Source organism: Camellia sinensis, chromosome 4 (genome assembly GCF_055761805.1).
Source record: "Camellia sinensis isolate YWXY chromosome 4, ASM5576180v1, whole genome shotgun sequence".
NCBI lineage: Eukaryota > Viridiplantae > Streptophyta > Magnoliopsida > Ericales > Theaceae > Camellia > Camellia sinensis.
Window position 1 is genome coordinate 166,345,972 of NC_138964.1, and position 26,538 is coordinate 166,372,509.

Genomic DNA, 26,538 nt, shown 5'->3' on the forward strand with positions numbered 1-26,538 from the left:
GTTTTAAATCTGTTTGAATTTAAACTCATATCTGTTCAATTCAAAACACACCTGTTCAGTTCAAAATTTTGCACCTGTTCGGCTCTATATATACCAGCACTGTCCAGCATTGTTCAAGATCCGAAAATCAGTATGCTCTTGGCCTTTTTTGTCCAGATTTTGCTCTGCCGCATTTATTCTTCATATATTAGATTTAGATTAAATTATCAGAGAGTTACAACACAGGTTTGGTTCGCCGAACAAATTGTTTGGAGTGCTACTACAATTTGTGAAGATCATTGTATCCTGGGAGATAGACGCCACTCAACCGTAAGCACCGTAGCAGGGCGAATCTGTCTTAAAGATAGAGTGTCACACACTAAACTTGGTCTTTTATTTTTAATTCGGTTCGATAAATAAATTTGTTATGTTATTTATTTATTTTGTTTGATTTAGTTTCAATTTATTTTATTTACACAGAAGATTGTTCCAACAATTCAAACCAAATAATTGGGTAAATACTTAAAGATCAAACCAAAATTTGGTTTCTCATATTGAAATATAAAATACCAAACAAACTGACTTTGTGAATTTTACAAAAAGTTCTTTTGCTTGGTATGAGTAACAAAACAAACTTGCTTAAAATACCATTATAACACCAACAAAGTGGTTCAAACAACATATTCGGCCATTTAACATAATGATCATGTAATAAGTAGCTGTTACACACTAGAACATTCTCTCATCTTACAATATGCTTTTAAATTTCGAAGAGACAAACCAAAATTAGGCAATTTTATATATGCATGTACATATTTATTCCAAAGTAATCTTACTTCATGATATGATTTGAAGCTTTATAAAGTTTCGAAGGTGAAGTAATCAACCTTCGAAACAACTTTTGATGCTTCGAATGTATCTTCGATGCTTTGATTGTGTACATATAAGTCACCAAATGTTCACAATTTTGTTAGTTGAATGCAAAAGCCATTGTTCAACTACGACCGAAGCACACATATTGTCATTAGTTTGTGCCTTTAAAAAAAAATTGGTCATCAATTTAAAAAGATAAGTCATTCTTAACCACCGATTTAAATACATAGGCTTTTCCTAGCCAAGTTCAACATTTCAAGCGGCTAAGTTGTTCTTTAGTACATCAAACTCATCAAAACAATGCTTAAAGAAGATTGTTTTATTAGCCATTTCATCAAAAATAAATTTTTATGTGAACCACAAATCTAAAAATGATTTTGAACACTAAGAACTATAATACAAGATGTCCTTAAAATTTCAAACAACTTAACATTTTGAATAATTTCAAAAAATTAAGATTCATGAACATTGAATTGTTCATCAATCTTACTCATGTTTGGCTTGAGAACATGTTCTTTGGCCAAATAACTTTCACCATTCATTGACAAATGGGGTTGTTTTTATATTTTATCCATTAATGGATTATGAAATCCTCTATGTGAGTTTAATCATTTCTTGGTCTATTGGGTTGTTCCATTTTAGCCATTAATGGCTTAAGAAAATCCTCCATATGAGTTTCATCATTTTTTGGCTTAATGGGCTGTTCCATTTTAGCCATTAATGGCTTATGAAAATACTTCATAGACATCTTATTTCTATGATTTGACTCTCTAAGAATGAGTTTTTCAACCCCTGAGTCTTATATGGGACATTATTTTTAACATTCTTGGCTCAACGACATGCTTTTTAGCCTTGTTATTTTCATAAATTATTTTTTTTAAAATGAGTTTTTTGACCCCTCGAACCATTGATAAAACCAACTCTTTGCTTTTGCCTTTTTCAACTATGGAAAAATTCGGAAAAAATTTACCAATTCCGACCATTAAAGCCTTAGTTATAGACTTGGTAGTGAGAATTAACAACTTATCATTCCATTGACGAATTTTCATATAAAGTTGATGAATTTCTCAAACAAAATGATGTTTTTTTTTCTTCTACAAAATAATATTGTAAAGGCTGAAAGTTTTTTTCATCAAGAAAATGAATCTCTTATTGAAGATCCCAAATTTTTTATTTACGCCAAAAGATTTCATCTAGGCTATTTAGAATGGACAAATCAAATTCATTATTCATTTCTTACACTTGATGTTCCACCGAGCGTGCCGAAAATTGTTGGCTTATTTTTCCTACGAAGGAAAATATCATAAATGCGAACATGCTAGCAAGGATTGAAAAATCTTTACAGATTAAATTTAAGTCAATTATCAAGCAATTGTGTTGACAGTTCTTTTGCCTTGATGAAGAGGATTTCAAAATTGCCAAGTATAGAGAAAAGAAAAATTAAAAGAAGAAAGAGGGAGATGGAGAAAGTTGATTGAGCGGACAATTAGAGTGATTGAGTAAACAATCAAACTAACCATTAATTTACCTCTACTCATATGCTTCGAAAAGGAAATGCATAAAATAAAGTGTAAAAAATTTACCTCTACTCCTCTACTTTGAAAATGAAGTACATAAAATAAAGTGCAGAAAATTAAGTGCAGGAAATATAAATGACAAGAAAAATAAAAATTAATTGTCTTTAGTTTGAGTTTTGAATCCCTTATAATGTAGTAATGAATGACTATTTATAGACAAAAATTTGTAAAAAAAAAACTACCTAAAACTATCCACTCTTCCACCTCCTTCATTTCATCCTCCATAATCTTCCATAACTTCATTTAACTTTCATTTGATACTCCATGTTTTTCACTTTATTTTCCATCATCTTTCCATATTTCATAATTTCTTATAACTTCTAAATAAGTAGGAAGATGCTATACGTCCTACAATTATATAAATAATAAATAATAAAATTACAAATTTATAGTGCCAACAATAGGCTATCCAATGAAATATCTCATTTGCTTGATAACAATTCTTAAAAATATCAAATTTTATTAGTATTTTAAAAGGAATTTCATAATAATTTTTTATGATGATGTATATTTTAAAATTTAAATGTGAAATCTAGCCATAATGGTTGTTAATTGAAAAAAAACATAAAATTAATAAAAATGCCCCAGGCCCCACCCCACTCCCGTGTGGGGTGGGTGATTGGAAGAAAAAAAAAAAAAAAAACTAGCCAATGAAATATCAGTAGGGTGCTGGGGTGACCCCCACTAGGGGTCCATAGCATAATTGTAAAATTAATTGCACATTGAGAGTAAATTTCGGCATAATAAGAGCCTGTTTGGTAATTATTTTATTTTTAATTTTCAATTTATATTTATAAAAATTTTAAAAACTATAATTTATTTTTTATTTTTTATTTTCCGGTGAAACTGTGAATTCAACTTATTAGAAGTCAACAATGCGTATGAAACTCTTTTTCATTAGGGATTTCTTGTTGGTTCCTGAGAGAGAGAGAGAGACAGAGAGAGAGTCGCTTTGCTTCCCTCTTCTCTTCTCTTCTCTTCTCCCCCAAATGGCCAATGCAATCGGACTCTACTTTCTCTCCGCCATGGCAAAGAACAAGAAGCGAAAGTTGGTGAGAAAACGACCACTGATTAACAAAATCGACAAGGAGAAGAAGAAGATGATGAAGCGAAAGATGGTGAGAAAACGACCACTGAATAACAAAATCGACACGGAGAAGAAGAAGATGATGAGGCGAAAGATGGTGAAGAATCCTCAACCAGAGAATAACAATTTCGAGAAGAACAAACAGCTGGTGGAGAAAACCCTATCAGCCCCAAAGGAGACTAAGGAGGCTGAGAACGACGACGACTCGGAGAAGAAGATCCAGGAGCTTTTCGAACCCTACAGCAAGGACCAGCTCCTCGACTTCATCATCCACGCTTCCGTCAAGGATGCCGCCGTCCTCACTCGCCTCCGCGACGCCGTCTCCCATCGCAAGGTCTTCGCCAAGCAGCCGAGGAAGAAGGTCGACAATCTGATTAAGTCATGCTGGTTAGCCTCTCTGGACACTGCCGTCTCCCAAATTGGACAGACTTCATCTGCTTCTAGGGCTCCTGGCGCTGCTGCTTCTCTCTGTGGGTATTATCCACCATCACACGTACCACCCGATTTCACAAATGTGGTATGATTGATTATTTCACATCTACTATTCATTCACCTTTTACTTGTTTTTCAAATTTATGTTTTTATGCTTGTTTTCTATTGAATTTTTGGTAGTTGTAAAATAAATTGGGGAAATTCCAATTCAGTGGGATCTTTCATAAAATTTTACAAATTTACGAAAGCGTTTATGACTTTAAGTATTAAAGTTGATAAAGTTTACCACTAATTTGATTTTATTTGATTTTTTGTTTGTTTGTTTGTTTTTGTTTTTGAAACTTTCACTGATTTGCAATTTCCCTAAACTAATTTTGATCCTGTCAATTTCCTGTCTTCTATTTTTATTTTTTATGTTAGCAGATAATTTTTGTTGTCACTGCTCATTTTAAATTTAAGATAAGATTTTATTTGCTGTTAAATATTTTTGAACCTTTTTTCCTGGCTTTTAATTCTATTAATAATGTTGTATATATGTATATATATATATTTCCAGCAGATCCATACTACATTGTTTTTTTGTGTGTTTGCCGTAATTTTTTAATTCAAATATTATTAAAAAAGAAAAATAGAGTTCCAGACATCCCAGATTTATATAAATGTCTATGAAATTACATGTTTTTTCCCCTGATGTTAATAAGAATCTGACATGAATAAAGATTACAATGTGAAGGATACTATTCCTCCATAGCTTTTCAACAAATGCTGCTTTTGACAATCGAAACTTAACCTGATGCTATGGAGCTACCCTTATGTTGTGCACCTTAGATCACACACTTGAGCCCATAAAAAAAAAGGGAAAAAGAGCACACACTTGAGGGCCTTAGGCCCTTAGGGTTTTGTCTAGTTGTTTCTATACTTGTAACAAATGCATATAGGACAAGCTGAAACAAAGTTTTCATTTGCCAGTTTGCAATTAAGTTTGGCAGTTAGCAGTTATAACTCATCTTTCTATAATGGAAGAGTTGGTTCATTGCGCTAACAACTTACAACACTTTCTAACACTTTATGCATTTCTCCCATTCAAAACTAAACATTATTGTATTCTGGTCATGTCTTCATTTTCAAACTTTCAGATAGGATCTTTGCCTTTTCCCTTAAAAATCATCATGGTCATTTGCGTAATTATTTTTTCTTCGCAAGTATCACATATAAGCCCATATAGGGCCTGGTGGTGTGCTCCCCCTAGGTCTTAGATTGAATACTCACTAGCTGCAATAAGCTCCTTAGTGTTAGTCCATACAGGGTATTTGCTCCAGGAGCATTGAATGATTTCAATAGCATTACGACTGTTATGCTTTTATTTTCAATAGATTTTGTATATAAGTCCGTTTTTTCTCAATTTTTTATTTTTCCAATTGTTGAAATCATAGAAAAGAAACTTATGTGAAAATCTTAGATCTACATGCATATAAGTTTTGTTCCCCAACTTTTATTACTTTTTTTAATTGCCAATTTTCATTATTTTTTATTTATTTATTGACAAACCTTTATTACGTTCTCATTTGATTATTAGCTGACATCTATTTGATTTTAGGTTAAATTTGTTGAACAAAATTTGAATTTCATGTTATATACTTTTACATTAGCATGTTGCGATTTTGTATTACGAACCTATGTTTAGAAAAGAAAGACCCATAAACTTTTGTGAAAATGTTGGATTTACATGCATTGATTGTCCAATCTTCAAGTTGTACAAAATTGAAGTTGTACAAAATTCAAGTTCTTAGAAAAGCTTGAGTTCTTTTTTTTTACTTCTTTATTTATTGACAACTTTTCTTTACTTTTTTTCTTAAATAAAATTTTTATTGACGTTTTATTACCTTCGAACTTGATTCCTTGATTATTAATTTATATCTATTTAATTTTAGGTTAAATTTGTTGAACAAAACTTGAATTTTATGTTATGTACTTTTACATTAGCATATTGGGATTTTGTATTATGAACTTATGTTTAAAAAAGACCCATAAACTTAAGCAAAAATCTTAGATCTACTTATATTGATTGACCAATATTCAAGTTCTACAAAATTTGAGTTGTTATAAAGGTTACATAAGCCTATTTCTCTTTTTTATCTCGAACTTTTCTTACCTTTTTAAAATTTTTGTATTGGCAAATTTTCTTTACATTTTTTTTTTATTGACAAACTTTTATTACTTTCAAAATTGATTCATTGATTATTAATTTATATCTATTTAATTTTAGGTTAAATTTGTTGAACGAAACTTGAATGTTTATGTTGGGATTTTGCATTTTGAACTTAAATTCATGATTTTATTTGTTTGTTTGTTTGTTTTTTTCATAACAAGGGAAAGTTTTCAATAAGTACAATCACTAGTAAACCAATCAAACCAAACTAAACCTTCTGTCCTACATTTGATCAGCTACATGAATCCTATTTGCCATTTTGCTCAATCAAGGGATATAAATTCAGTTAAATTAAATAAATTTATATCTTTTTTGCTACCACATTTCATGTCATCTTAGGTCTTCTTCCCTCCCTAACATTTTCATTTATAGTGATCATATCACTCGTATCGTTGCATCTATAATTTTCATTGCACATGACCAAACCACCTTAGGCTATTATCTCTCAACTTAGTATACTTAGTAAAAAAATCAGTGAAGTACAATCAGTAAAGTAAATAAAATTAAATGCATAAATTTTTCATCACAACTTAAAACTAGTGTAAAATTTAGTATATACATCAGATCATGCTTAAAATCCTAACAAAACCCATGAAAAACTATGGGGGTGTTTGGGAAGAAAAAAAAAAACCTAATTTAGCCTGAAATTCACAAAAAGACAAAATAGGCTAAAATAGCTAATAAGACAAAATATCACATCAAATCCATAATCATTTCACTTTTTCTTTCACAAACATCACATCCAACCATAAAAAAATCCAATCATCTTCCCAAACACAAAAATTTTAGCCTACTAAAATAGCCAAAAACTAAAATAGCCTACTAAAATAGCAGCTTTCCAAACGAAGCCTATGTAAGCCTCACCAAATGTGATTATGCAATAAATACAGTTGCATTGATAATTATTTTCGAAATTGTGTGAAGAATAAAAATATCATGGGTTCAGTTGTTGCCACTGTTATGCTATAGCCATTACACCTTGCAACCACTTCATTGTCAGTCACTGTTACCATTATGGCTCCCCCCACCGTTAAAACTTTGGTTTTCTTATGAAAGGAAATTGTTGTGGAGGCTTTCATGTAGCGCAAAAAAATTTAATGCGTGTGATCAATGAAGTTCTTAATTTCTTTGCAGAAGTCGAAAAGTTTTCTAGGTATAAGTTGGAATGTTAGACGTCTTAGATCAAGGAAAAAGAGGAGGGTGATTAAAGATTTTCTTAATAAGCATCAATCAAATATAGTTTTGCTTCGAGATTCCAAATTTGACGTGTGTGATAGCCAATTGATTAAAAGTATTTGAGGTTTTATGTTTAGAGAATGGGCTTTTATTGTCGTTGTGTGGTATTTCAAGCGCTATTTTGATTATTTGAGATGAGAGTGTTGTTTGTGATTGTGAGATTGTTTTAAGGGGAGTTTTCTTTGTCAATTAGGTTTAGGAATCCTGATAATTGTGAGTGGTGGTTGATTGGGGTTTACGGACCTAATAGAAGGGCAGAGTGGTGGGATGAGTTGGTTGGTTATTTGGGTTGTGTAATGTTCCCTCAATTGGTGTGTAGGGGTGACTTTAATGTGTAAGGTTTCTCTCTAAAAAGCTTATTGGGACTATGGTATCTTGGGGTATGAGGCATTTTGATGCTTTTATAAGGGAATGTAACCTGATTGATCCCCTTTTGTCTAATGCTTGTTTTATGTGGTCTAATATTCATTCTAATTTTGTGTGTTGAAAGTTGGATATATTTTTTTCTTCTTTGGGATGGGAGGTGAGGTTTTCAAATATTAGATAGGAGGTTCTTCCAAGAGCTATATCAGATCATTATCATGGTTGTCAAAATTGTGACCCGGATCGTAGGATCTTACGATCCTAAATTGTCAAAATGATCCAAATCGTTATAGGGTCGGTGTTATAGTAGGATCGTGTAGGATGGTAGTAGGATTATAGGTAGGATCTTTGGATTTATGATTTTTCACCTTATTTTTAATATGTATCATTTTAATTTGTATTTTTATTTTATTTTTAATAGAAAATAGAATCTTACGATCCTCAATTTGCAATCTGATCCACGACACCCTCTCACCATTTCTATGTAGGATCCGATTTTAACAACCTTGATCATTATCCCATGGTGCTAAAAAGTTGCCCTTTTAAGTGGGGTTATTCAGCTTTTAGGTTTGAGAATGTGGCTGGAACAACAATCATTTAAGAAGTCTTTGGAAGAATGGTGAGTATGAGTAGGTGATATAGATGGGAGGGTTTCAAGTTTGTGGAAACTGAAAATGATTAAAGAAAAATTGAAGGTTTTTAATAAGGAGATATTTGGAAACCTGAATGGGATAGAGAATGAAATCATTAGAAAGATTGAGGAGTTCGATGGAATTCAGTTTAGGGATGGTTTTAATGAATACTTTGTATTTAGTGAACAATTTTTTTGGGGTCGAAAGGCTAAAATGAAATGGATAAAATAGGGTCATAATAATTCCCAGTAATTTCGTAAGGTAGGGTTGTTGATGAGAAGAGAAATAAGTTCATCAAGAGATTGGAGGTGGGTAACTGAGGGTTTGTGGATGCATATGACCAATTTGTTAAAGATTTTTTTTTTCTTCTTTTTGTTCAACTCTATATTTGGATGGGGGAGTTATGAGGCCAAGGATTGATGGTCTAAACTGTGTTTTGATTGATGAGTATAAATTGGGTTTTGATTGATGAGTATAAAGCTAGATGCATGGGAAGGTCTTTTGTTGAAATTAAAATTAGAGATGCAGTTTTTGATTGTGAAAAATTCCCAGGTCTAGATGGGTTCTCTATGGTGGTATTTAAAGATTGTTATGATGTTGTAAAATCAGATTTGGTGATAGTTTGAGTTTTTTGAGAATGGGGTTGTAAATATGAGTACAAATGCATTTTTCATTTGTTTGATTCCTATAAAAAGATATCCCTGAAGATGAATGATTTTAGGCATGTTAGTTTAGTCACATTCTTATATAAAATTTTGGAAAGTGATATAAAAAAGATTGAAGGCAGTTTTGGGGAATTATATCTTTGACTCAAGGAGCTTTTGTGGAGGGCAGTCAGATTTTAGATGTAATATACTAGTTGCGAATGAGCCAGTTGAAGAATATGAAGGGTTAAGTAAAGAAAGCTTGATTTTTAAAGTGGATTTTGAAAAGCTTTTGATCAAGTCAATTGGCATTAGGATTTTGTGATGCATAAAAAGGGATTTGGGGAAAGATGGAGGAATTGGAAATGAGAATCCCTGTCTTCTTGCAATATGTCAGTCATAGTAAATGGTAATGCAAGAAGTAGTTTTAAGGCTTCTAGGGGTGTTAGACAAGGAGATTCGTTGTCCCTTTCCATTTTGTTTTGGTGGCAAATGTTTTGGGTAGGTTGGTTGATAAAGCTTGGTGGGTTTGTTTAGTTGATGGTTTTATTATCGGTAGGGATAAGGTTTGTGTCCCACTTACAGTATCTAAATGATGTTTTATTTTTTTCTTTTTTTAGGATGATTCTAAGGTGGTTAATCTGTTTTTGCTGCTAAGAATTTTTGAGTTGGTCTTAAAGTCAATTTGAATAAAAGTAACAGTGTGGGCATTGGCTTTTAGCAGGACAAATTACAAAGGTTGCGAGTATTTTAGGATGTGCCATTGTGAATTTTCCATTTAAGTACTTGGGCCTCCCATTGGGGGATAACCTTAGATTGGAGTCTTTTTGGGCTGTAGTGTTGGTGTCACGCCCCCAAAATTATACAATGAATATAATCTAAAAGCATATAGAAATAACAACATGAATCGGAATATATTGTTCTTTCATTACATAGAGTTAATGTTACTAAATAGTGTGGCAAAACTAAATGCCTTATAGGCTTACACCTTTTCAAGTCATTGCTTGTTTATACAAAAATGAGTTTCGCTCAAGACATTTTAAGCCCTCAGCTTTACATAAGAAATAATTAAAAGTAGGGAAGCTCTTGCTTCCAAAAGTTCTCCCCCAAGCTATTGCCTTGGCGGAGGCATGTCACCAACACCTGAAAATGTTATTCTCAAATAGGGTGAGTCACAGCCTAGTAGGAATCATGTAACGCAGTATATGAAATTTAACGAAGGTATAAGGACAATGTGTATATACAATGCCTACAATAAAACATCCACAATTTGTACACTCATAGGACATCAACTTTCAAATCATAGTCTGGTTTTCTCCAATTCATTTATTTTTCTCAATTCATGAGTCAAATTCATTATTTTTGGACAACCAAATTGAGATTACAACTCAATGGTTTTCCAATCATACAAAACATACACAAACACTTCAAACTGCCATTTTACGGATATTTCGTCTGCGGAATCGGCACCCATATATAAATTTCGAGACTTTTACCCAGGACACTCCGGCCAACTTAATTATAGTGGAGTCCATCCCCTTTCTCCTCCTAAACAATTAAGTCCATCCACTTTCTCCTCCCTAACAATCATACATATACAATGTATTTAAATATAGTCATATTCAATGATAATCAACAAGAGATTAGTTTTCAATTTACCTAATCCTCATGCAATTTCTACAACAATCATAGCTATCCTCCACCGATAGCCCAATACAGTTATATCTAAACAGATATTCAATCTTAAGATAGATAATTTATTCAAGATTTCCAAAGAGTGAGATAATGCATAACCAATCCCACCATTCATATCAATGACCTTCCAATCTCACATTTTCAATGTCAATTTCAATTATTTATACAAAATAATAATTTGGTCCAATTAGGGCAAAATCCCTCCTTTTTCCCAAACATTAACCAAGTGCCAAATTCATCAAGTTGGACACAATATAACATCATTTTCAAACCTCACAATCATTTATCTTTTATTCATCGAAAATCCCTCTTTTCAACTTGAACCCAAACTCTAGTTTTACTTAAGACACCCCCAAATCACACCATTGTTACACAAAAGACAATTAACTAAGCTAAATGCCATATGAAGGTGTAGAAAAAATCCTACCTCAAGTTAGGAGATCAATGGAGCGAGGACAAAGTTTCAATGACGCCGAAATTAAACTCTAATCAGATCAAAACGGAGCTCTCAAGGTGCTCTACCTTTTTCTAAAAGGCACTAGGGTGAAGATCTCAATGGATCTAGGTGAAATAGTAGAGAGAGTGTATTTTAGAGAGAGAATGTGTAGATTTAGGTTTTTGGAAAGTTTGAGAGAGAGAAGTGAAAAAGTGAACAAGAATATCATCTTCACGGATTGTTATACATGCAGTCCGCTCGAACGTGAAAAGTCACCCTCGAGCGTCAGACATAAAGTTCCACTCGAGCGTGAAAAGTTACGCTTGAGCGTAGAATACATACTTTCAGAAGTTTTGCAAGCGAAGGACCCCGTTCGAGCGTGGAACAGGATGCTCGAGCGTTCACTCGCTAGAGCGTAAGAAACGCCACTCGAGCGTAGAATACACTCTCCCAGTATTTGTAAGTCTGCAAAAATACTGAAAGTTGACAAATCCCGCTCGAGCGCAAAAATGGCCGTTCGAGCGGAGGAGCAAAATTTGTAAAGCCTGCTCGAGTGCAAAAGCCAAAATCTGGGCAACAAAGGTTTGGAAAAACAAGAAACCAATCTGTTCCAAATGCATAACTACAACCCGATAACCAAAGTAAGGGGAAGATAAGGGAAATGAGTTATGAAACACCATTTAAAACCCATACAAACCCGAGTTCGAAATACAAGAAGTGACGGGTCAAAACCGGGATCGCTATAACCTTCCCCCCTTCAGAAATTTTGCCTCAGAAATTACAAATCAAGTTTAAAATCATATTTAGACCATTCCTAACAATGACATTCTTGCAAGTTCAACACCTTGACCCATTCTCTGGTCATCCATTCCCATCAACTCGATACACAAGTTCCACATTGAAAGTACATTTTACAATTTCCAAAACATTTGCAATGTTTAAATCAAAATCCAAGTTCTCAAAATTTTACATAGCATACAATGCTTCTAAAAGTGGTACGGTACATATGATATTCCATATCCTCAAACATATGCAATGTTTATAATAAATTCATGTTTCCGAAATGTAAACAACATATACAATGCTTCTACCTTTCCAAAACATGTGTAATGCTTCTCATATTCTACCAATCATAATCACAAAACAATACATGTTCAAACATAACAAATAAGTTTGGATATTTCTCTCGGACTTCCAGCTCACGCTCCCAAGTTGCTTCCTCAACTCCGTGGTGTTTCCACAATACCTATAGACGGGACCAAGTCTTACCTCGCAAGACTTGCTCCCGTCTATCCAAGACTCTCACCGGTCTCTCCTTACACGAGGCATACTCATCTACCTCTAAGTCGGTCCAATCCAACACGTACGATAGATCCGGCCCGTACTTCCGAAGCATACTAATATGAAACACGTCATGAATCTCGGAAAGCTGTGGTGATAACGCTAAACGGTAGGCAACTTCCCCAATCCGTTCAAAGATCTCAAATGGGCCAATAAATTGAGGGGATAATTTCCCATTCTTTCCAAATGTCATCAAACCCTGTCTAGGTGATATTTTCAGAAAAACATGATCTCCCACCTCAAAAGACAAGGGTCTTCCTCCTACGGTCGGCATAACTCTTCTGGCGACTTTGAGCCGTGACTAATCTCTTACGAATAAGTGCCACCTTCTCCGTCGTCTCTTGAACCAATTCTGGACTCAACAAAGGTGCATCACCCACCTTGGCCCAAGACACCGAGGATCTACACGGTTGGCCATATAAGGCCTCAAATGGGGCCATACCAATACTTGATTGAAAGCTGCTGTTATAGGCAAACTCCACTAAGGGCAAGTGCCTCTCCTACGACCCCTTAAAATCAAGGACACAATCTCGAAGCATATCCCTAAGGATTTTGATGGTACGCTCGAGCTGCTCGTCAGTCTGAGGATGATATGCAGTACTAAAGGTCAATCTAGTGCCCAAGGCACTGTGTAGACTCTGCCACAATCGAGCTGTGAAACACGGATCTCTATCCGAAACAATCGTCACAGGGACCTTGTGCAACCTCACTATGTCCCTGATACACAAGTCGGCAAGATAGTCTACTGAATCACTCACGCGCATAGGTATGAAGTGCGCAGACTTGGTTAACCGGTCAACTACCACCCAAATGGCATCACTACCTCGTTGAGTCCTCGGAAGGCCCACAACAAAATCCATTGTGACATGCGCCCATTTCCACTCGGCTATAGGCAAGGGTTGCAACAAACCCGTTGGCCTCTGATGCTCGGCCTTCACTTGCTAACAAGTAAGGCACTTTGATACAAACACAGCTACATCCTTTTTCATACCTCTCCACTAAAACTGGCGACTAAAGTCGTGATACATCTTTGTGCCTCTCGGATGCACCGCAAGGCGTGAATGGTAAAACTCTTGAAGTACTTCTTCTCGGCAAGACTCCGGCACAAACAAAAAGTCACGGTATCTCACACTCTAGTCGGAATACACAGTCAAGCCTCTTTCTACCTTTCCACTGGAAATCTTCTCTCGCCCAGATGCAAGTCAAACTCGCTAAGGCTACCTAGCATCTCCCATTCTCGGATGGCAATACAAGCCACAATGCTAATAGACTTCCTACTCAGGGCATCAGCTACAATGTTGGCCTTCCCCGGATGATAATGTAACTCGAAATCATAATCCTTAATGAACTTCATCTACCTCCTCTGCCTCAAATTTAAGTCTTTTTGTGTAAACAAATACTACAGACTCTTGTGATCAGAAAACATGTCAAATCTCTCACCATACAAATAGTGCCTCCAAATCTTCAGGGCAAAAATTACTGCTACTAACTCTAGGTCATGGGTAGGATAGTTTCTCTGGTGGGTTTTCAACTGCCACGAGCCATAGGCTACTGCCTTTCCCTCTTGTATCAAAACGCAACCCAAACCTTCCCGTGAGGCATCATAATAGACTGAATAACCCAAACCTCTCTCTGGAATAATTAAGACTGGAGCAGTGGTAAGGCTAACCTTGAGCTCTTGGAATGACTTCTCACAAGTCTCACTCCACTCAAAGTTAACTCCCTTCCTCGTCAATCTAGTCAATAGTGAGGCTAATCTAGGGAAATCTTTCACAAATCGTCGATAATACCTGGCCAACCCTAGAAAACTACGGATCTCAAAAGCATTCTTTGGTTGTGCCCAATCTTGCACTGCCTCTATCTTGGATGAATCTACAGTCGCCCTTTCCTTGGATATCACGTAGCCTAAGAACTTAACCTCTTTCACCCAGAATTTATACTTACCAAACTTAGCATACAACTTATGAACTCTAAGCAGCTCAGGCACTACTCGCAAGTGTTCCTCCTCAGAGGATGAGTAAATCTAGATGTCGTCCACAAAGACGACCACAAAACGGTCTAGGAATTCATGGAAGATCCGGTTCATCAAATCCATAAACACAGTTGGAGCATTGATTAGCCCAAAAGGCATCACTAGAAACTCATAATGGCCATACCGCGTACGGAATGCCGTCTTCGAGATATCCTCCTCCCTTACCATCAACTGATGATAACTCGATCTCAGGTCTATCTTAGAGAAACAACAAGGCCCCTTCAACTGATCAAATAGATCATCTATACTAGGCATTGGGTACTTGTTCTTAACAGTTATTTGGTTCAACTTCCGGTAATCGATACAAAGTCGCAACGCTCCATCTTTTTTTTTTAGCAAAGAGGGCCGGTGCTTCCTAAGGCGAAGTACTAGGGCAGATAAAATCTTTATCTAACAATTCTTGGAGTTGAACCTTCAACTCACTCAACTCAACTGGTGTAAACCGATACGGTGCCATAGAAATCAGTGCCGTACCAAGTACTAAATCAATAGAGAACTCAACCTCTCGGTGAGGTGGTAAATTAGTAAGGTCCTCGGGAATGATATCGAGGTATTCACAAACCACCCTTGGCAACTTAACCCGGCCTTCATCACGCTTGCTACTCCAAAAACTAGCAAGGAGGCAACTAAGCTCACTCTGTCCACGTGGATCATATATCGATGATAAGACTCTATCCACCCGGTCCCTAAGAAATAAAAAGGGTCACCGCTCAAGGTACATACAGTAACCCTCTGACGGTGGCAATCTATAACGGCCCAGTATGATGATAACCAGTCCATGTCCAAAATAATGTCAAAACTAGACATGTCAAGCAATACAAATGCAAAGGGAAGTCGACGACCGGCAACCTCGATATCACAACCCTGACACCCTTGTTTCAAGATGACCTCAGCACCAATAGGTGACTCTACACAAATAGGAGATATTAACTGTGCCAACTCCAACTTCAAAATCGATGCAAATGCAGATAGGGTTAAAGAGTGGGATGCACTCGTATCAATCAACACATTAGCGACTGAATTGCAAAATAAGAAGGTACCTCTCACTACAAAAGGTGTTGGTATAAGATCCGACACGGTAATAGCATACACACGCCCAGTAGGTCTCTGCTCAACTTGCTCACCCCTCGAAGCATAAGCCTGATGTATTGACTGAGCCGAAGAGGCTCCCTGATTGGCCCTCGAGGCCTGTATTGACTGAGTTGGTTGGTGACTCAGTATCTGTCTCAAATAGGGATGGCAATTTGAATTCGGCTCGATGGGGACCCGACCCCGATTAGAATGGATTTTTCCCGAAAATTATCTCCATAGGGCTGGGGATGGTATAAAAATTAAATGCCCGATAATTTTCGGGTCAGGCACGGTGATAGGTACCTTAGCCTTTGCCCGCCCCCGCCTCGAATAGCCCCCGATTAGTCCCCTATATATATACGTTTAGGCTTTATTATATTTTTATCTAATATCTATCTCTAAGTTCTCATTCTCTCTCTCTCTCTCTTCTCCCTCTACTCTCTGTGAGAGAGATGAATGAGCACCTTCCACCAGATCTAAGCCGCGACGGAGAAGAAGCCAAGAGACAGATCGGCAACGGAGAGTTTCTTTTAAATCCGAGCCGCGATGAACATTTCTTCGCGCCACTGGTTCTCAACTATATATATACATTGGTTCTCACCTATATCAACATCATTGATATACATATCTAGATATTCACTATATATATGTACACTGGCCTCTCATATCTTTTGATCCGAGGTAATATATATACATATACATATATATATATACATGTTGTTGTTGATGATGATGATACTCTAGTTGTTGTTGATGTTGATGATGATGAGCTACAGTAGCTGCTGTTTTGTTTTTTTTTGGTCGGGGAATATTCGGGGTCGGGGAAATCCGATCCCCGTTAGGGGGTGGGGACGGTGATAGGTTCCCCATCGGGGATCGGGGTCGGGGCCGGGGGAATTTTCACCATTGGGGATCGGGGACGGGGAGTGTGATCCCCGGCCCCGCCCCGTTGCCATTCCTAGCCTTGGAGCAGACGCACCAGATGTGCCACCCAACTGTGGACAAAACCTCTTCAGGTGCCCCGCCTACCCACATTGATAACAAGTGGGCGGTTGTCCTCTCCCCTGACTTTGGCCCTGAGAATGAGCCGAAGACGGTGCAGACAACTGCCCTCCTCCCTTCTGCGGGCAAGGTGGAGACAATTGACCACATTTGAAACAAGTCATCTCTCCCTAACCACCCTTCCTAGAATCCGAACCCGGTACTGGAAAAGTGGATCTCGACTGAGCTCCTTGGGACGACTGGAAAAGAGCCTTGTTCTCTAGACGAGGTAGGTTCACTTTGGTTGCAGTCTGTGACGGTAGTATTTCTATCTATTACTCATCTTTGTTTAAGATTCTGGTTGGGGTTGTAAATAAATTAAGAAACAATGAGGGACTTTCTTTGGGAAGGACAAGTTGAAGGAAAGATCATTTGGTGAATTGGGAGGTAGTTTCTCTCCCCAAAGAGAAAAAGGGACTTGCCATTGGAAACATAGTGGGAAGGAACATTGCTCTACTAGGAAAGTGGATATTGAGATTTCCCTTGATTGCAAGTCATTTCATTATAGCATTCCCTTATAAAGAGTAAATATGAGGTTCAAGCTAATGGTAGGGATCCTATTGTGGTCAATAGGGGGGGGTTACTGTCATTGAAAGTGGGTAATGGTGATAAGACTTGGTTTTGGGAGGATGTTTGGGTGGGTGATTTTTCGTTTGATGTGTTGTTTCCGCACTTGTATTGGTTGGTTCGCTCTCATTATGTTTCCATTGTTTACATAGCTTGTTTTTTTGGTTCCAATTTCATGCGATTTCAATTTCTTTAGATATTCCAACGACCGGGAAACTTTTGAGTTGACACCTTTGTTGGCCGTGCTTCATGTTTTTTTCCTTAAAACCAAATGTCAGTGATAAATGAGTTTGGTCTCTTCTTGCATGCCTTTTTTTTTTTATGACAAAATTATTGATAACCCCATTTGTTCTCCGGTCTGTCATTATAAAAGAATTTGGAAAGTGGTTGTGCCTTGTAACCTTGGCTCATAGAAGTATCATGAGTAGTGATATGTTTTAAAAAACAAAGAGAGGTTTTATCACAATCTTTGTCCTCAATGGTGTATTGAGGAATCTTTGGATCATGAATCTTTTTTTTGCTCTTTGGCTTTGGTTTATGGCATCACCTTTTTCTACTGGTGGATATTTGTTGGGTGGCTCCAGCTACTTGTGAGCAAATGCTGCAAATGCTTTTGATTGATTTTGGGGTTTTGGTTGCAACAAGAAAGCAAAAACGTTAACTTATGAAACACTGGTACGGGTATGGGTACGTTGATACAGTAAAATTTTTAAAAAAGTAGGGTACGGGTGTGGCTGTGTACATGTGTTAAAAAAATATTTAATTTTAATTTAAAGTAATGCAAAAATTAGATAAATGGTTTAATTTATTAAGATTCAACCTACAATGCACATTTAATGCCAAAAGTGAAGGTATAAACCAAAATTAAATGTTATTATGTTAAATGACTTGCAAACCATAACTTAATTTTAAAATCATACTATGCATAAAAATAAAAAAGAAGTTCAATGAGATTAAATTTACCTTTGTATTAGAAGAAAATACTGTTTCAACTGAGGTACGGTACAACTTGGGTTTATAGACTAGGGTATGTCTTGGTACGTCAAAAATTAAGAAGAAAAAATTTGGGCAAATGTTTCGTGTCACGTATGCAGAAGAACCATATGAAGTACCAGTACTCGGTAAGTACCCAACATGTTTGTCGTACTACCCATGCTTCATAGGCGTTAACATTGTCACTTTTTTTGGGTTTTGTGGTTGGAACAGAACACTAGAGTTTGTCATTTGGCATCTCTCTGGACTTTTGTTTCTTCTCCGTTCAAAGGAATTCCATATATATTTTTGATTTCTAGAGATTAGAGGGTTGTGTGCGATTTGCAGTTTGAAACTTTGATTTGCTTTGCCTTTTTTTTTTGGCAAACTTCTTGTTCTCTTGTACTCATTTCCTCTTTTTTTATAGAATAAAAAACACTTTCAGTCCCTAAAATATGCGTTGTTTTTCATTTTTGTCCCTTAAGTTTCAATTTTGTTATTTGGGTCCTCAAAGTTTTCAATTTGAATCAATTTGGTCCTAGGTCTAACGTCCGTCGACAATGATAACAGAAATATGGATAAAAGACAGTTTTGGTCCCTAAAGTATGCGTTCTTGTCATTTTAGTGCCACAGGTTTTAAATTTTGAGATTTTGGTCATCAAAGTAGTCAATTTGAGTCAATTTGGTCCTAGCTCAAGTTGACAACTTTGAGGGCCAAATGACAACATTTAAAACTTGAGGGACTAAATGATAAGAAACACATACTTTACGCACAAAAATTGTCTTTTATCAAATGATAAATTACCTTTTTCGTTATCAATGTAAACGAACGTTAGAGATAGGATTAAATTGACTCAAATTGATAACTTGGAGGACATTGAAACTTGAGGGATTAAAATGACAAAGAACGCATACTTCAAGGACTAAAATTGTCTTTTTGTCCTTTTTAATAAAATGTTTTTTTGTTGCCAATAAAAAAAAAACATATTCCTTTTATCTCTCATTTGTATAGTCTTCAAAACAAAAACGAGGACAACAAATTAAATTTTGAGAGGCAGGAGTTAAACATTGAAATAGATGAATTTTGTGATGTTTGATGGAGATTAACTATGATTGGGTCTTGAAGGTTTAATACAATTCAATATATCTTTTAATAAACTTGTTTGTGTGGCTTATTCATGCTATGGATACTCCTGTTGATATTGAAACCCCATGCAATATGTTTACTTATAGTTGATTAAATTCTAAACAAAGGAATCAATGATTTTTCATATTGTATTGAATTTTGTAATGCAACATTACTTAATGCCAATAACTTAAAAAGTATGATGAGAATAGGCTATTTGGTTCAAAATGACAAAGTAAGACTAATTGCAAATGAGCAAATTGGGAGCCCAAAACCTTTTTTTTGTATAGGTAAAACCAAACCAAACCAAACCAAACCAAACCAAGCCAAGCTTTAAGTCTCATCAAATGGGGTTGGTTGCATGAATCTTCTTCTCCACTCGACTCTATCCAAGGCTATTTTGTTAGTCAAATTAAGGAGATTCATATATATATATATATATATTTGTATAGGTATTTTGAATTATTCTTCTATTGCTTGAAGTGAGCTTAGCAACCCCTAAACCAATTGTTTCTAATTGCTACTTGGTTCTGTTGTCTCTTATTTGCCCTTTGTAAATGCATTTTTATGGTCTTGTTCAAGGCAACACGTCTGTTTGTATAGCTTGTAACTTTTTGGTTTTTTGACTAAAATATGATGGAAAAAAACTAATATGTTTGGGATGATTTTTTGGCTTTTTATGAAAAGATGTGCAAAAAGTAGAGAGAAAAGGGAATTTTTGACTTTTTAGTATAGGTTGTTGGTTTTTTTATTTTTTTAGTGACTTTTTGGCTTTTAGGCTAAAAATTGATGTTGCCAAACGAGGCCTCAATTGATTTGTTTATGTCGATAAGCTCCACTTGCGTCATAGGAATTACCAAAAAAAGGTTATTTTTCTTTTGTATACTTGGGCCTCATTTGGGAAGTTGGCTATGTTAGTTGGCTTTTTCATTTTTTGACTATTTTAGCTTTGTTAAAAAGGTTGTGTTTGGGAAGTTGGTTGACTTTTTTTTTGTAGTTGATTTGATGGTTGTGAGAAAAAAAGTAAAATGATTATGGTTTGGATGTGATATTTTGTCTTATTGATTATTTTAGTCTATTTTATCTTTATTGACTATTTTAGCGTCTAACCCACTTCCCAAACAACCCCTTATAGTTGTTATCATCAATTCTTTCATTTTGATAGTTTCTACAATTATATGGATTATACCTATTTACACAAAATTCTTGTTCTTTTCCTTCTTTTGGTTATCCTGGCACTTTACCTTTGATAAAGACCCTTGTTTTGCAAAACCATCTTTGACAATTTCTCGGCTTCTCTTTAATTTGCTCCACTTCTATCCTAGCTTACCATGAAGACATTCTTTTCTTATTGTTTTTTTTTTTGTTTATTTTCTATTTACTAATCTTTTTGAATGTTGGGCATATGATACTTATAAGTAAAAATTTCCAAAGTTGATAGTTCACAATTTTGTGAGAACATCACCACTTTTATCACTTTTGGCATCTAACTTGAAAATTCTATTTTTGTTAAGTAAATTTTCTAGAGCAAAAAGCACCTAAAGGGACCCCAACCTCTGTACATAGGAAGCTATGAATCACAAACACTTGCTAGTTGCCTTAGCCAAATCCGACATCTGTCAGACACTGACATGCTTCGGCCTGGCTGGGACACATGTTGGACACACCTCATGGCATTTCTATTGTTTTTATTACTTTTTCCTTGTTAGACATGTTCGGCTCACATCATGGACATGCGTGTCATGCCTCCAGACACACCCTAGGACACATTTGACTTGTGATTATTTATTTTTGATAAATAATAAATGTTTTTAAGATTTGTGATATAGTAGTTTATGATTGACAAAATAGTATTTTATATGTTAAATGATGTTTAAATGCTCAATTTTGTAGTTTTTTCACATTTAATTAGTAGTTTTTCAATATTTTTGGTTGTTTCGATGTAATATTTATATACAAACTAAATAAAAAATATATAGATAATCTATTTTTGACATATTCCTCCCATGTCCCGATTTTTTGGTAATTGCTATCAGCGTTCGTGTTGTTATTTGTATCTGTGCTTCTTAGACAAGGAGTACACAATGTGCTTGTTAGACAGGTAGTACACAAAGCAAATTGTCTCTCTCAAGAAGTCTATAAGAGCGAAAGAAATCGCAAAACTTCATAGAGAACAAAAAATGAAAAATATATGAAGCAACGTCATCTTCAATCTATGTCAATAAATCCATCTGTATTTCCTCAAAGTTCGATGCTTTTGTTATCTCGTAATGCACCACATCAGGCACATGAGAGCCACCATCCAAGTCTCCTCTTTTTTCCATGGTTGACAACTTCCCCACCATGATTCGTACAACAGTAGCACTGGCGTTTGCGTAACCTATTGAATGCCAAGCATTTCTTGAATGCAAACTTCATAGCTCTCTAACCACGTTACAAGCCAATAGAACGTGATCTACTGACTCCTTTGCCCTTCAACACGTACAACAACAATTTGATAATATCTTATTCCTCCCAAATTGTCAATTGAGAGAATTAAGTCCAAAGTCTTCATCCAAAAAAAAAAAAAAGCCAGCTTCATAGGGGCCCCAATCTTCCAAAAACTTCTTTAAGGAGAAGAACTTAAAAGGAGATCATAATAAGCTTAAAGTAAAAAACCCCTTTTATCACCTTTCTAGACCATCTTATCCTCTCTATTCTGTCTGCTTTGTTTCAGACATTAAAGAAGCCTCTATTTCCTGCCATGCCTTATAAAAGAGAGGCTTTCACACAACTTCCACCTTACTATTGCTCAAATAATATGCTATCATGGCATTTTGGTTCACAACAATGGAAAATAAGATTGGGAAGACATCAAAAAAAGGGTTCTCACCACACCACGCATCATGCCAAAACTTGATTCTCCTCCCATCTCTAATCACAAATCTAACAATTTTAAAATTAAGCCTACCCACCTTTCCTGATGCCCTTCCACAAACCAACACCATAAAAGCCTTTTTTCCTTCCTTGAACTTCATCCAAAGCATACTTGCTCTGCACCACCCTTCTCCAACAACACCCCCACCCCCACCCCACCCCCCTCCCCCTCTCCTCAATAGCATATCTTCACAAGCACTTGCTTAACAAGTAATAAAGCTCGATTGAAGAACCTCAATTGCCAAATTGGCAAACCGCCCTTTCTCATGGGAAAAGGGAATTCTAAGTGTTGGATTCTTGGTAATTCTGACTGGTTATTGGTCTCTTTTTGGAGAAGATTGTACCCCTTGTGAAATTTGGTGTTTTGGTTTGTGATCTAGCACAAACTAATGCACAAGGGTAAAATAGGTCTTACTGTATCATTGGATTAAGAGGATAGCAATGCTACAATATGGTTATCATACACGTTATAGGAAGGTTTCTAATGTTACCTTGATTTTGAATCGATATTTTTCTTGTTAATTTTTTTTCTTTTTTTTCTTTCATCTTTTTATTTTTTAAATTGATTTTTGAAGTGTTCAGCCATCAAAAGCCCTTCTTCATGTGTTATTGATTGGTCATTTTCAATCAAAGATAAGTCACCGTATGTGACACTTATTCCGTAGAATAGTGGTTTGTTCAATTGTCGTACAACACAAACTAATGGGCTAAGTTTACTGATATAGATGGCAACTCTTAAATTAATTTGATTGCAGAAAGGTGGAGTGAATTGAACTACTAGTTGAAATGGCAAACAAAGACAAGCTTAATTAGGCAGATAAAGTTAATTTGTTTCGAGGTGGATAGAGTCCTAGGATGACGAATCCACCACTAAGTGCATTACATGTAATTAGCATATTTGATGCGAGTAATTCAATAGCCAAGATAATAGTGATGTATTGTGGCTACAAGCCTTGAGTATATTTAAACCGTAGGCATGACTCATCTTCGGTCTGCATGAATTGTCCACACTAAACTAGGATTGTGGTACAATTTGTCTCCCCTAGGCGTGACTCATTTCATGGTTTAGATATACAAACAAAGAAACGATTGTATGACAATGTATTCTCAATCACAAAAATTGAACACATTCATTGGATGAGAACTTTATTTGAATAAAAGATCTTGAAAAGGTAATACAATGATTATCCAATCCCAAAAACAAAAAAAAAAACACTAAAATCAAACTACGCTAACACATATTACTTGACTAGGGCTTCTTCTCGATCCTAAGAAAGCTTACCCACTCAAGAGATGGTGGATGGAGTCCACAAAGGTTTAAGAGAACGCCAGGGATTGTTGATTGGGATCATTTCTCTAGCTTCAAGCCGTCTTTTGCAAAGTTTTGGAACACTCAAACCGAGTTTTGAACCTCCTGTTATAACCCCCAGCTTGTTCTAGTCAATTAGGTTATGTGCACGCAAAATGAAGCAAATCTGCTTGTGCGGCATAAATGGTTTGATTGAGCAGATTGTGGCAGATTGGTTTTGGCCATTACTTGATCCACTCATGCAATGGGCGAAATCCACTTGTGCGGATTGAGCTGGGTCATTGTTCTTGCTCTTGCTCCTTTTCACCCATTTTTCACCCTTCTCGGTTCCGGTGCTCAATAGACCTATATGACAAGGGAAACACATACTTATGTCAGGTGACATAGGATAAGGAACTCAAAATGCAAATTAGAGGGCCTCAATGTGCAACATTTCGGCTCAGATCGGTTATGCTTCCACTGTACTTTGTTTTTCCACTGGTACACACTAATACTACATTGCGTGGCTTCATTAATTGTTGACTTCTTTTTTATTATTGAATCTTGTACATTTTAATGATTTACATTGATGGCTAATGAGGAAACCAAAATTAGAGAACAAATTTGATTAGAGGAAGTTCCAAATTGGGATACAAAAAGCCAAAGCTCTATTTACGATATCAAAATACCGTCCAAAACTGCATTTCCAAGAATCTAACTACCTATGTATAGGCTAAAAAACCCAACCATTATGGTGCTAAAAACATTAAACCCTAAATCTTACTACATTAGACTTCCTCACTAAGAAAACAACTTGTCCTCAAGTTGGGACATCAACACAATGACTTAAAATAACAACATCAACGGCATCAACATAATGACTCAAAACAATGACTCATGGAGACATAATGGACTTGCAATGTCGATAAGACTAATAGTTGCAAGTCCTTATTCGAGCATGCACTTTAACAAATACCCCTCCTTAAAAGTGAGTTTTCGTTTATGCACATCCATTGAAGCCATGTTCAAGTGGGAGTAGATCACCCATGTAGTATGCCCTTTGTGAACAAGATGTCACGAAGCTCCACAATATGCTCGAGACTTTTCAAAAGAAAATTCTCACAACGGATCACCAAGTACCGACACAAAACAAAGTTGCACATCCTGCGAAAGAAGTTCCTGAAGAGATTAGTTTGGAGAGCAAAGAACACCGGACTCCCTTGAAACTTCCACTTTTTGCTCTTTGGATTCTTCGACAACTTGTTGAACTACAAAATCAATTCCTAATACATTGTAAAATAAAGCCAAGGCATGGCCAAATAATTCTCCTCCATAACTTCATTCTCATTTGAAGCTAGAAAGCAGTAAATGGTTGAGTTGCAACTATTTCTTCAATGAAGCTTGCCTCATTACCAGTGCCATTTTCATCTTCCAATAGAGCATCATCGTTGTCATAATGGTCAAAAGTGGAAACATCTTCATATCCATAAGCATTAACTTCCTCATAATTTTGTTCCCCTTCACTTGTCGGGTCATCAAAGATGGAAACATCTTGAGCATGACCATACTCAATATTGTTGTCAAAGACAACATCTTGATCAAAGATGGGAATATCTTCGTCAAAGATGAGATCTTGACCACAATCTTGTCCTTGGTCATAATTTCTTTCACTTCTTCCTCATCAAAGGTGGAAACTTTCTTGTCGTAGCTTAGTACGACCGCCTCCTCACTAAAGAGCACCCTATGATGTTCATTATCATAAGACTTCTTCATACACTAGTCGAATAATCGACTTTGGAAGTGGTATAGAATGATTGCCCAAGTTCATAGACACCTTGGGATCAATGCCTGGACTTTGAAGCACTCTTTCTTTGTCACTTGCTGCTCAACAAAGGTTGCAAGTAATTGCAAGGAAAGTATTGGTCCCTAAGCTTGTGCTTCATTTTTTCCCAACATCTAATATTTTCTTTGCCTCTTTTTTGTCTACAAAATTGCAGTTGTTTCCACCAATCGGAGGCTCCACCTTTGAGGCTTTGAGAAGCAATTTTCACTTTCCTCTCAGGAACATCATACATAATACTCAAATGACGTTTAAAGGTCTTCAACCATTCCACCAACACATAAAAGTGTAGTAATTTGAAGTAGACCTCCTATAAGTAATAGAACTAAGCCAATCTGCATCTGTATATGATTCTACTCTGAAGTGATGATGCTTCGAGGTAACAAACTTTCACCAAGTGCAGATTTCAAGTAATGAAGGATCCAATAAAATTGCTCTAATGGTGTGACTAATGATGATTGACTGCATAACTATATCTGATTGAGTACAAGTTATATAAGTCAACTTCTATCCAACCCCATGTCTTCTAAGGCATCCTTAGTATCATCCCCTAGCTTGTGATTTGACTCTACTGGAGTGTCAACGGCCTTACTTCCAAGCATTATTGTCTCCTTAAGAAGACCCAAAACATACTTGCTTTGTGAAATAAATATCCCCTTTTTGGGATTTCACAACCTCAATACCTAAAAAGTATTTAAGTTTTACAAATCTTTTATCTTAAATTCCTTAGCAAGATAAATTTCCAACATTTGTATTTCCTCTAGATCATCTCCAGTTATAATAATGTTATCAACACACATTACGAGTGCAGTTCTTTGCATTATGTGAATGGTGAATAAACAATTTATGATCACCTTGACTCTGTTTGTATCCACATCTTTGCATAGCTTGAGTAAACCTCTAAAACCATGCTCTAGGGGATTGTTTTTACACATACAATGCCTTTTAAAGCTTGGATACTCCGCAATTGATTAAAATCCTCAAAACTTGGTGGAACATCCATAAATACTTCCTCCTCACAAAGCCTTCATGGAGGAAGTCATTTTTCACATCCAATTGTTGAAGAGGCCAACCAAACTCTGCAACTAAAGAAAGTAGAACACAGATGACGTTCATCTTGGCAACAAGAGTAAACATCTCCCGATAATCAGTCCTATAAATCTAAGCGAAGCCTTTTGCTA

General features: G+C 35.9%; 1 protein-coding gene across 1 annotated transcript in view; it reads left to right on the forward strand.

Moving 5' to 3' along the window:
• Positions 1–3,299: 3,299 nt before the first annotated feature.
• The window catches only part of LOC114297517 (uncharacterized), a 50,093-nt gene continuing 26,854 nt past the window's right edge, over positions 3,300–26,538 (forward strand). Inside the window, exon 1 of the mRNA XM_028241954.2 lies at positions 3,300–4,033. Coding sequence (XP_028097755.2) covers positions 3,305–4,033 — 729 coding nt within the window. The 5' untranslated portion in view covers positions 3,300–3,304. The remainder of the gene's footprint in view (positions 4,034–26,538) is intronic.